The 12,124-nt window shown below is 54.4% G+C and overlaps 5 protein-coding genes across 5 annotated transcripts; 3 read left to right on the forward strand and 2 right to left on the reverse strand.

The window, feature by feature from the left end:
- Positions 1–2,304: 2,304 nt before the first annotated feature.
- Positions 2,305–3,688, forward strand: J7T55_006316 (60s ribosomal protein l3; the record flags this gene model as incomplete). Its single annotated transcript, XM_053142967.1, has 4 exons — positions 2,305–2,396; positions 2,490–2,646; positions 2,702–3,372; positions 3,436–3,688. 4 exons carry the CDS (start codon positions 2,305–2,307, stop codon positions 3,686–3,688), a joined length of 1,173 nt encoding a protein of 390 aa, XP_053001082.1.
- Positions 3,689–4,264: 576 nt separating this feature from the next.
- J7T55_006317 (uncharacterized protein) lies at positions 4,265–5,147 on the forward strand (the record flags this gene model as incomplete). Its single annotated transcript, XM_053142978.1, has 2 exons — positions 4,265–4,787; positions 4,891–5,147. 2 exons carry the CDS (start codon positions 4,265–4,267, stop codon positions 5,145–5,147), a joined length of 780 nt encoding a protein of 259 aa, XP_053001083.1.
- A 475-nt stretch (positions 5,148–5,622) lies between these two features.
- On the forward strand, positions 5,623–7,506 carry J7T55_006318 (anthranilate synthase component I; the record flags this gene model as incomplete). Its single annotated transcript, XM_053142989.1, has 5 exons — positions 5,623–5,634; positions 5,701–6,112; positions 6,165–7,160; positions 7,214–7,266; positions 7,426–7,506. 5 exons carry the CDS (start codon positions 5,623–5,625, stop codon positions 7,504–7,506), a joined length of 1,554 nt encoding a protein of 517 aa, XP_053001084.1.
- Positions 7,507–7,677: 171 nt separating this feature from the next.
- J7T55_006319 (glutathione-dependent formaldehyde-activating enzyme) lies at positions 7,678–8,329 on the reverse strand (the record flags this gene model as incomplete). Its single annotated transcript, XM_053143000.1, has 3 exons — positions 7,678–7,815; positions 7,905–8,074; positions 8,161–8,329. 3 exons carry the CDS (start codon positions 8,327–8,329, stop codon positions 7,678–7,680), a joined length of 477 nt encoding a protein of 158 aa, XP_053001085.1.
- A 903-nt stretch (positions 8,330–9,232) lies between these two features.
- Positions 9,233–11,259, reverse strand: J7T55_006320 (uncharacterized protein; the record flags this gene model as incomplete). Its single annotated transcript, XM_053143011.1, has 3 exons — positions 9,233–9,957; positions 10,013–10,752; positions 10,823–11,259. 3 exons carry the CDS (start codon positions 11,257–11,259, stop codon positions 9,233–9,235), a joined length of 1,902 nt encoding a protein of 633 aa, XP_053001086.1.
- Positions 11,260–12,124: the final 865 nt, after the last annotated feature.

Here is a 12,124-nt window from a genome sequence, read left to right on the forward strand (position 1 = left end):
CGTCCAGGATGTGACGCACCTCCCTGTCGGCCGTGATCGCCTCACCCGTCTCGTCTTAGTGCAGTGCTGCCGCAATCTGCATCCGGTGATTGAGGTGCATCAAGCCCACATCGCTTGGCCGCGGCCAGCCGTGGCTATGAGAATTATTGTGTTGTGTGCGAATTGCGTAGACAACTGACGGGTTCATAGACTGACTGAACTACTATCGCTTCAGCAGCCGCTGTTTCGGCTTGCTTCTGCTGAAGCTTTATTGCTTTTTGCAAAACGGCTGCTGAGTCTCTGCTCCACAGGCTTGCGGGATGAAGGGGCCAGGGACGCTAGCCTCTTGAGGCAGAACACACATGCTCTGGCGCCGCCCTCATTAATCGGGAATGCATGGCTGGGTCCTTGTCTTCTGTCACCCGTCACGAATCAGGCCCTGTCCCAGCTTCCCGAGGTTCGCGGTCGTATCCTCGTCAGGACAGGATCTAGAGTGTGTAGCCTGTCGATCCGACACTGCTTTGTTGTATGGTACCAAGTTCCAAGTCTGACCCAAACTTCTTTTGCCGAGATGTGCGCTGCGGGAAAGGACAGATATTTTGCAGTGCATGCGTTGGTGGTAGCATACACAAGTACGCTATCTCCTCGACATCGAGGACATCGAACATGCTCGCTTGGGATGGAAATGCGCGATGGGTTAATTCGATGTCTGGCATGATCGATCGCAACGTAGCCGGTGATGCGTACATCTGTGGTGTGCCGTCGACTGAAAAAAGCTGGCTGGCAACCTCTATAATAGCTGGGCTTGTAGGTTGCGTGTCTACTCGCCTTCGGGTGAACACGCGATGTGATTACTTGGTGTAAGGTTACTCAGCTTGACAAGCAGGGGAAGACTGCAACAAAGGACATCTCGTTGCACTACGTTGCGTTTGTCCAAGCAGTTCCGGAAACCGCACAATCCCCAGGCGGCTAGGCAGCATGGACCGATTTGCGAGAGCCAATCTTCATCGCTACCAGGTAGCTTGCTTGGCTGGGATGTGAGAGAGCACGAGATGCCGAGCCTTGTAGTGATGCGTGTGTTCAAGATCGACAACGCGCTACATTTCCGTCGGCTCTGAACAAGAAAGGGGCCCAGCAAATATCGACTCGAAGATCTTAGGCCGGCAGCTGTCGAGGTAGCGTTCCAGATGAGCCAAGTTGAGCAGATGCGTTGGTCGATCCAACGTCCAATGACTGGTGAAGCGCCCGGCCATGCCACCAACAATGTGCTCATCCGATCCGCCGTTACTCATGATCAGGCTCGTGGAATGTGCACACTACACTGAGACACAGATTGCATGTGTAGCGTGTTCATGTCTGAGGTCGATGCATGCCACGCAGCACAGCACAGAATAACACGGCTGATCCGAGAGGTGTCAAGCTGGAGACAGAGGCACACAAAAAGTCTCCGCCGGCAATCTTTGGTGGCGGTCTTGGTCGTGGTAGGTATAGCTGTGGTAGTATATTATGAACTGCCGCCCAGTCCATGCTTTCGATCCGCAAGGTGGGGAAGGGGGTTGGGGGAGGGTGCCGGACCCCTACTTTATCTCGTCTCCTTCAACCCCAGGAGCCCGTTCCAAACCTGGTTGTCGGCTTCCCGAGGCAGATACCGGGCCGCACTGTTGTGCTGCATGTTCGCTTGCATCGGAAACAGATTGCCGGCCACAGCTCGCACACCAGTTGGCTGAAGGGCTAGATAGCTGCTTCTACCACGTGTAGGATGGCAGATGACTGCATTCTGGGAATGGAAAGGTGGCCGAGATCATTAAATAGCGTATCATCATGCCTCTAAGCACACAGGGTTCTGAGTCTTCGTTGCAGCATCGACGAACGTCTACGGGGAGGAGATGCTGATGCATTGTCCCCAACCAGAGTGGTTCGGCTTGTAGCAGTCCAGCGACCAGGTAAACACAGGACAGGACTTGAAGAAAGAACATATTGACAGTAAAAGACAGGAATGGGAACGGGATGGTCAATACTTACCATAGTAGATATTCCCATAGCCGTCCTTGGTTCTTACTGGCATACTGTTTGTAGTCTTGAGACGATCGGGGAAGCGGACAGGGGGGGGGGGAGTCACCTGTTAGCCTGCCAGCTGGCACCACTTGGGTAACAGCTGGGCATCTCACGTGACAAGTGCTCCACAGAGCCCACCAACGGCAAATCCTCTCCAGGGTGAAACTTTTTGCAGAAGGCCTGCCTCGATTGAAGCTTCTTGTCCCATCCCATCAACCGCCTACCCATCCTCCACGACAACCTCGCGACAAAGAGCTCAAGTCAGCCAACATGTCGCACCGTAAGTTCGAGGCTCCTCGTCATGGCTCTCTGGCCTACCTGCCCCGCAAGAGGGCTGCCAGACACCGAGGAAAGGTCAAGTCGTAAGTTAACAGCGGAAATATCTTCCACCACCTCACCTGCAAAATTGATGGGTTTCATGTGAAGGCAGCTGCTGATGACCATGGCTGCTACAGCTTCCCCAAGGACGACCCCAAGAAGCCTGTCCACCTGACCGCCACCATGGGCTACAAGGCTGGTATGACCACCATTGTCCGTGACCTCGACCGACCTGGCGCGAAGTCCCACAAGAAGGAAGTTGTCGAGGCCGTCACTATCGTTGACACACCACCTGTACGAACAATGCAGCCCGCTTGGCAATTGAGCCAATGGCTAACATCTTTGACAGATGATCGTTGTTGGTCTGGTTGGATACATCGAAACCCCCCGTGGCCTGCGATCCCTCACTACCGTCTGGGCTGAGCACTTGAGCGATGAGGTCAAGCGCCGATTCTACAAGAACTGGTACAAGAGCAAGAAGAAGGCCTTCACCAAGTACGCCAAGAAGCACTCCGACGCCGCCTCCTCCTTCACCCGCGAGCTCGAGCGCATCAAGAAGTACTGCTCCGTCGTCCGTGTCCTGGCCCACACCCAGATCCGCAAGACCCCCCTCAAGCAGAAGAAGGCCCACCTCATGGAGATCCAGATCAACGGTGGCTCCATCGCCGACAAGGTCGAGTTCGGCCACGGTCTGTTCGAGAAGCCCGTCTCCGTCGACACCATCTTCGAGCAGGACGAGATGATCGACGTTATTGCCGTTACCAAGGGTCACGGTTTCAACGGTGTCACTGCCCGTTGGGGTACCAAGAAGCTCCCGCGTAAGACACACAAGGGTCTCCGTAAGGTCGCTTGTATCGGTGCCTGGCATCCGTCCCACGTCCAGTGGACTGTTGCCCGTGCTGGTCAGATGGGTTACCACCACCGTACCTCGGTCAACCACAAGGTCTACCGCATTGGCAAGGGCGATGCCGACGACAACGCCGCTACCGAGGTTGATGTCACCAAGAAGACCATCACTCCGTAAGTTAAAGCCTCTTGAGCATTCTATTGACAAATGAAGCAAGCCACTGACATGCGAAACAGTCTGGGTGGCTTCGTCCGCTACGGTGAGGTCAAGAACGACTTCGTCATGGTCAAGGGCTCTATCCCCGGTGTGAAGAAGCGTGTCATGACTCTCCGCAAGTCCATGTTCACCCACACCTCAAGGAAGGCCCTGGAGAAGGTCGAGCTCAAGTGGATCGACACCTCGTCCGAGTTCGGTCACGGTGCTTTCCAGACCCCCGCCGAGAAGAAGCAGTACCAGGGTCTCCTCAAGAAGGATGTTGCATCCGCTTAGGTTTCTACTGCTTCTCTCTCACGGCGTGGTGTCACGGCTTTCTCTTTGCTGCATGGATGGATTGGTTAATGGGTACTGGGGCTCATTAGAAGCTCGTTAGGGGCCGAAGTCCCAGAAGGTTCACGATGAGCCCTCACTGGCGTCAGTGGAAAATAAAATCGTGACGAATTTACTCATGAAATGAATGATACCACCTCTTTGACACCTATGTGCTCTGTGTGTTTTGTCTTGGCTTCTCAACTCCGTGTCCAGTAGATTTTGCAAGCTGGGCCAGCACTAGTCCCGCAGCCTCAGCCCAGCAGCTTCAATAACATCCGTACTGTGAGTGACATCGATCAATTGATTCTCTAGTCCATAGTCCGTTCGTCATGATACCAACGTGATCAAAGACGGATCGAAATCAAGGCGACTTAGATATGTTCTACCGAATGATTGAGGTTTTGTAGGAGCCTATGGTTTTGCCAATCGCAGGTGCTGGGTGTCGGGCAATCCGACATTTTGCAGTGTTAGTGCGAGCTCTGGGGAAAAGTTGCGTCATCCTGCAAGTGTTTCTATAGCTCCCCTCCTTGCCAGCAAATGGTCACCACTCTGGTCGCAACCAAACGGGCTGTTTCTCAGCTGGCGAACCTCAAGGCCAGAAGCAACATCATTGCAGATACCCGAAGTTTGGTCTTTTGCACAAATTCATACTCGCAGGCCGCCTCCATCCGCTACCATCTTCGTAACCAACGAACCCAGCTCCGGTCACCAATCTACACCATCTGCATCACCGACCCGAACCGCTTGCATACCTGCAGTCCGACACACGCACGCACTGGTCAAAGAAGCTTGTCTGGCACCACGTCTCTGAAGATGGCGACGGACGACGAGTACATGGACTTCCTGAACAAGGCCAACGAGGACCCGGGCCAGGGCTCGGCTTCAGCCCAGGCGCAAGGGGGCAAGGGCAAGAAGGAGCTCAAGGCGGCGGACCACGGAGCAGACATACCGCAGCCATTGGTTAAAGCTACCAAGGATGCCTTCTACATATCTGATTCGGACGAGCCGTTTGTGCCCGTGTCGCTGGCGTGGGGCAAGGGCGAGGGCTTGCCAGACGAGGGTGCGTTTGTTTTCTTCTTCCATCTCTCGGGACTAACGCCTCAACCTCCTATTCCGTAATCAAATAGAGAAGGCCTGGACTAACTATTCCATTCGTTGCACAGAGGAGATCGCCAAACTGGTCGACCACTGGGATCCTGCGAAGGCCGAGGTTGAGATCTTGGACCCCGTCGACTGGGACAGGAATGGACAGTACAAGGAGCTTATTGATGCGGTTAGCGAGGCTGGAAAGGGCAACGACGTTCGGGTCTATCGCATCGTCAAGGATAGCTCGAGAGTGGAATACTTTGTGGTGACGAGGGCAGGAGAGGGCAAGAATGCTAGGCTGGTGGGCGTCAAGGCACTGGCGATTGAGAGCTGAGAAATGGCAGGCAGGCATTCAGGCATTGTGATGTATGAAATACGAGTACATGAGCGAGTTCGACCTTGATTATCATCTTCAACAGCGTACCCTTCTTCCGTCATCCTGAATTGATGGCTGATGCTTCTTTGTTAATCTCGTTCACCTTGGACACCCAGGTCTGTGACCCCTAGAGCCGTTGAAAAGCTTCTAGGGCCTCTCAGAGGGACCATTTATTCAGTGCTTGGTTGCCCCGCCTAATCAAAACTTAGCGCCCCGGTCCCTGAAAAAAACCACTGGAACAAACTTAGATGACCCCCTGGTTGAATCTCAAAGAGACAAGCAATATTGGGTTACGCCACGGGTTCTTGCAGCACCAAACCCACCGCCTACCCACCGACTCTGGCTGCGAGTGAGTCAGCGCGAACCCACAGCGCTCACGACGCCGGCTCAGTGAGTCCTTTCATCGAGGCGGCCCATATTTCTGGCCGAAAAGATGAGTGTTCCAGTGAGTTACTCGCAGCATTTTTCTCCTGGCATGACCAAGATGGCACAGACTAACCCAAACTTTCAGGACCAGATTGTCCCGTCGTTGGACACGGTGAAGGATGTGTTGGCCAAGCAGCAGGGGCCGAAGATACCGAATCTCGTGCCACTGTATGGCCAAATTTCCTCCGACCTGATCACGCCCTCTTCGGCGTACCTCAAGGTCGTGGCTCATACGAAGTCACCGTACTCTGTCCTCTTTGAGAGCGCCGCGTCCGAGCAGGTTGGCCGCTACAGCTTCGTCGGTGCGGGTCCTAGGAAGATTCTCAAGACCGGCGAGGGTCACGGCGAGTCCTGCGATCCGCTTCCTGCGCTGGAGAAGGAGCTCTCTCAGTATGTCGTTGCTGAGGTCCCGGATCTGCGGCTGCCACCTTTGACGGGTGGCGCCATTGGATACATAGGATACGACTGTGTCAGGCAAGTAGCGCCACGCACTCAGAGTGAGTGCTATGACTGACCTGTAGACCGGTAGATATTTTGAGCCCAAGACAGCTCGACCTATGAAGGACGTCCTGCAAATTCCCGAGTCACTCTTTCACTTCTATGATACCATAATAGCCTTCGACCGCTTTTTCGGCGTCATCAAGGTCATTACGTATCTGCGAGTGCCTGAGAACCCAGCTGATATCGAGGATGAGTACGCCAAGGCGGCAAAGGTCATCGAGGATCTTGTTGGCGTTCTCGAGGCCCCCGAGACTCCATTGCCAGAGCAGAAACCCATCCAGCTCGGTCGTGAGTACACGTCCAACATCGGCCAGGATGGATACGAGGGCCACGTCAAAAACCTGAAGAAGCACATTGTCACAGGAGACATCATCCAGGCCGTCCCGTCTCAACGCTTCGCTCGGCCCACGGATCTGCACCCTTTCAACATCTATAGGCACCTTCGCACCGTCAACCCTTCGCCGTACCTATTCTTCATCGATAATGGAGACTTCCAGATCATCGGAGCGTCCCCAGAATTACTTGTCAAGGAGGAGGCTGGACGGATCATTACCCATCCCATCGCCGGTACCGTCAAGCGAGGCAAGAACCCCGAGGAGGACGAGCGTCTAGCTGCTGAATTAGCGAACTCCTTGAAGGACCGCGCAGAACACGTGATGCTGGTCGATCTGGCTCGCAACGACGTCACTCGTGTTTGCGATCCACTGGAGACCAGGGTCGACAGGCTGATGGTAGTAGAGAAATTCTCGCACGTCCAGCATCTCGTCTCTCAGGTCTCAGGTGTTCTTCGGCCAGGCAAGACGAGGTTCGACGCCTTCCGGTCCATCTTCCCTGCTGGAACGGTCTCGGGCGCTCCAAAGGTCAAGGCCATGGAGCTGATCGCCGAGCTAGAGAAAGAGAAGCGCGGTGTCTACGCTGGTGCGGTTGGATACTTTGGCTACGGCAGTGTGAATGCTGCGGGACAGGAGAAAGAGGGGGCTATGGACACATGCATAGCTCTTCGCACGATGATGACCAAGGACGGCGTGGCGTATCTGCAAGCTGGTAAGATGAAGATTTCCAGGTCTTAAAACGATTTCGACGCTAACATATCACAGGCGGTGGTATTGTGTTCGACTCAGACCCGTATGATGAGTGGATGGAGACTATTGTAAGTGTGACCCAATCATCCACGTCTTCTCTCAAGCCTGCCCAATGAACATTATCACTGGGAACCACTTTTATCCTGGACCGCAAGACGTAATCCTCGTCGGCTCCTATCGTTTGCAGTCTACCAACTTGAAGAGGAAAAATTCTGACCCGATCACAGAACAAACTCGGTGCCAACATGCAATGCATAACCTCTGCCGAAAAGATCTACGTTTCTCGACAAGGAAAGGGAAAACAATAGAGGCCCATGGTCCCATGGCCCATCATCGAAGCGTTGTATTAACTCGCATCCATAGACATGTGCCGAAGAGAGTCAATAGAGTTCCGATACCATGTCGCAGCTAGTCTTCCCCCTCGATGAGGTCCAGCGTCATCTCGCCATCTCTGCCGAATGGGATGATCAACTGATCAATCAGACAGTCTTCGTCACTGTCTCCGCGCCTTCTTCGTGCCACATGCCAGACAAATCACCCGCTGGAAGGATCTCCTGCAGCCCATTGGCCTTCCTAAACTCCAGCGTGTCGAGGTCAATGCCGTTGAACGTGCGGACCTACGAGCAGAATTACAAAACATTAGTCAATCCCACTCTGCACACATTCTTATTCGCCTTGAGTCCTCTTCTCCGACAGCTAAACTTACGCTGATCCCATATCCAGTCCACTTTTCTTTGTAGAAGTCCCTGAAGTCGATCCCAAGGCTGGCGCCGCACTTCCCGCAGAACATCTGGTCCTTCTCCTTGGTGTTGAAGCGGTATCTCTGCACCTTCGACTCTCCATCGCCGTGGAACTTGACATTCTCGCGGCTAGGGTCTTCGGATAGCATCAGCAATCACACACGCCCAGATCTGTGTTATTCGCATATCTTTCTGACCCGAACTAGACTGCAGCGGACTTACAAACGAGCAGGTAGCCGAACCGGCGGCACGCAGAGCAGTTGCATTGCAAGGGCTTATACTCCGGCAGGGGAGGCGACAGCGTGACGCTGAACTTGATGTAGCCGCAGTGGCACCCCGCCTCGTAGGTCTGGCTAGGCTTGGGCTGAGAAGGCGCTGCTTCGGTCGACATGGTGCAATGGACTGGAGCTCGAGGAGATCCAGTGTAGATTATAGATAGCTATTGTTGCGATGCGTTTAGATATGTGGGTAGACTAGATGGGCTGTTACGTGAGGGCTGTTGAAAGGTACCTACATAGGCAAGCAAGCTGTTCGGCGCGAAGAATCCTGTAAGACTGCAATATAGATGCAATCGTGTATTTATTTACGAACATTGATTTCATATATATATCATAGATAAGGCGTATGATAGCTCACTGTCGATGTGCTCCAGCAACCAGGCAACTACATAACAGCGTGATTGTGTAAGCGAGCCCAGACTTCAGACCCACACCCATAGGGCGTGCCAACACGGGAAGGGCAGGTTCGTCTCACAAAGGAGTCAGCACTACTGTCTGAGACCCTTGCTTAAGGCACGACATTGGAGATGAACTCCGTGAGGGGTTGGACTTTAACGGCTCATAGGGATCCACAAGCGTTGGCGTGTTAACTGGACGGCTACCCTTCCCGTGGGCACAGCCTCCTGCGGAACGATTATGTATATCTAGATCTAGACTTTTTCTTTTTTATGAGATGAGACGGTCGTAGCTCTCGTCCAATGCCTCTATACCAGCTTGTCTTCCATACAGAGTTAACAAGGCGCAATTCATAGTCACACACGTATATCATTCTTTTCACCTTCTACTGGAGCATGAATACCAAGTCTGTGGTGTGACTTAGACATTATTGATTTATAAATCGTCATGGTCCTATCGGCTCAAGTCATGCCGACGCCAAATGTAGTGCATCTATACACATAATCTCGAGTGGATATCAAAAATGCAAACCGCTGAGCTCATAATCTCATATCCATGGACTCCGCTTCCATCAGCTAGTCCCAATTTTCTTTTCTTACAGTCACATACCAGGTCGACCTCTAGACGGCCTCAGTGGCCTTGTCGCCATCTTTCCGCGGCACAGCCGCTGAGACAGCGTCATTGCCGGCCTGGTCCTTCTCCTTCTCGGACTCGACATCTTCAGAAGCCTCTGCCTGGGGCTGAGACTGAGCCGGGAACGAAGGCGCGACCTTGCTCTTAGCGCGGATCTTGTGGCCGTAGAGGTAGAAGATGACCGGGATGGGCACCAGCACAGCGGCCACACAGCCCAGGAGTGTGGAAGCCCACTGGATGCCCATGCCATTGAACATGTACGTCGCGAAGAGTGGGAAGCCCGCGCCTGCCAACGAGCGCATGAACGTGTTTCCGGCGATCGCAGAAGCTGCCACCCACAAGTAAGCATCGACCAGATAGTTCAACGCCTGCAGAAAGATGGACATGAGCCCGAAGCCGGTCAAAAGCCCTGAGGCCGTGGGTACGATCCAGTGGATGTCGGCCCTGTAACCGGTCCAGCCGAACCAGAAGATGCCGCCCATGAACGCGACACCGCCTGCAATGACGGAGGGCAGACGCCACTCCGGGATGGGGATCCCGTTGTTGGCTGCCAGCTTGCGCTGGTACCAGGGCTGCTGGGCTAGGACGACCACTCCGGCGATAAGCTCGCCGATGATCATGCCGAAGAAGCAGAGGCCCGAGCTGCTGGACTTGAAGCCATGGACACCGACGAAGACGAGGGGGTAAGCTGTCAGGAAGAGGTAAAGAATGCCTGGGGGGAATTTGTCAGCAGTTGTTGGCAGAGTGTTTACGGGGTCAAGACTCACCATAGACGAAGGACATGTAAATCGAGAGAAGAAGCACGATTGGCTCCTGGAAAAGGAGCCTCATAGGACGCGAAAAGTTCTTCTCAACAAGCTCCCGGAAATCAATCTCGATCTCCTCCTGCTTGGCGTGGATGAAGTGGTTCTGAGTCCTGCGGCGCAGCTCGGTAGCCTTGGCAACCAGGATCTGCGGTGGGTAGGTCTCCTCGAGGAACAACAGGTCCAGGCCGAAGCTCACGAAGCCCATGATGCTGGTGATGTACATCGTCCATCGCCATCCGAGGTAGCTCTCGACGATGAAGCCGCCGATGAACGGTGCAAGCAACGGGCCGGTGAAAACGGCCATGGAGAAGATGGTGATGGCAATACCTCGGGTGGCATTGTTGAACATGTCAGAGAAGACAGCGGCGACGACGGCCAGCGGGCAGGCGCCAAAGAAGCCGGAGAAGAAACGGCAGATTAGGACAGTCTGGAGGTCTTTGCCAGTGGCTACTGCGATAGTGAAGATAGAGAAGCCGAACATGGACAGAACCAGCGGCATGCGGCGCCCCTTGAGCTCTGAGAGCGGTGCCCACAGGGTGGGCCCGAAGGCAAAACCGAGGACGTAGAAGGAGACACCGAGAATTCCCACCTCGGTGGACACGTTGAACTCGGCGGCGATGGAGCGGGTACCGGCAGAGAAGATACTGGAGGTGAAGGCGGATGTGAGGGTCGTGAAGCCAAGCATTGCTGCCGTGAGGATCCTAGGCGCGTGCTTTGTTAGAATTGGCTCTGCCAGCAGAAGGGTTCGTTGCAAAAATCGGGAATACTCACTTCTTGTTCAATGGCCAGTTCTGCGCGTGGAGCGGGTCGTCTGGCCCATCAAACTCGACGACATACTCATCCTTGTCCAGGGCGGCTGGCAGCGACTTGCCCGCGCCCATTGGGGGCATTGGCCTCCTCGAGTCACGGGTGCGTGTGTTGCTCTTCCCCAGACCGGCGCCGACGGTTACGCTGTGCTGGCTTCTGGCCGTCTGTATGCGGTCGAGCTCTGTGGGGTGGCGCTCCAGGTCGCGCTGTGTCGAGACCCTGCTCATGCCGCCGGCGGTGATGGGACGCTCCCGGACGGAGCCATTGGAGGAGGTCGAGACGGAGGAGGCGCTCAGGACTCGCTCGATCTCGTGGGAGGGGCGGCCGAAGTTGGCGGCGTCGGCCTCGGCGCCGGTGATGCGACGGTCGAGGTCATCCTCCCAGCGCTGGTTCTCGGCCATGGTGATGAGAGACCGGCGCTGTGTGTGTTATTACCTGTGGTTGTCTTATCTGTGGGGATAGATGCCCCTGTATAGGGGGTGTTGTCGGTGTCTTGTCCGTATGTGTGTGTGCGTGTGTGTGTGTATGTATTATTGTTGCTATGGCCGTTATGACGTAGCTTGAATTGACTCGCGATCGAAGCTCGAGGTGGGATGTAAACAATTGATCAATAGGACGGGTCACTAAGGACAGCTCTGTCTGATAGATGGACGGATATAGATGGGTATGTATATATATTCGAGAGTCAATCGAGGATGGGACGCATTCTAGAACACATCCCACCGACATGCCCACCTGAACTGGGGCGACGGTGCAATTTCTATTGTCCTCGGAGGGAGCTTGGACGCATCAAGGCGAAAAAAACACCCTCTTAGTGGAGTATGATTCGGACTAGAGCCTAGGAGAATCCGAGACCACAGGTCACAGACCACAGCCCTGAGATCCAGATCCTAGGACAGGGCCCGACGGATTTTGCCTGGTTGCCTGGTTGCTAAGCATGTGCTGGTGTAAGCCGGGCTTTTGCCAGTAAATTCCGTTGCCAGCGCCAAGCTTTGGTTGACTCGGGCGCAGCAAAATGCTTAACATTAGCACTTGAAAGACCAAATAGGTCGGATCTCGCTGCTTCGCTCTTTTCGCCAACCACCGTTGCTATGCCGCCTTGCCGTACCGCCCTTAGCCCTCCCGAATGCAGCTGTTGCTTACTATGACGACTGCAGCACACGGGCTGACGGTCTGACAGATGGACGGACTGACTGACAAAATGGCGGACGGAAAGGTGGAGGGTGGACGAAGGATCAACCAGCTAAGGTGGATGTAACTTGATGG

This window comes from Diaporthe amygdali (genome assembly GCF_026229845.1).
Source record: "Diaporthe amygdali strain CAA958 chromosome Unknown NODE_1_length_4327563_cov_65_473760, whole genome shotgun sequence".
Classification (NCBI taxonomy): domain Eukaryota; kingdom Fungi; phylum Ascomycota; class Sordariomycetes; order Diaporthales; family Diaporthaceae; genus Diaporthe; species Diaporthe amygdali.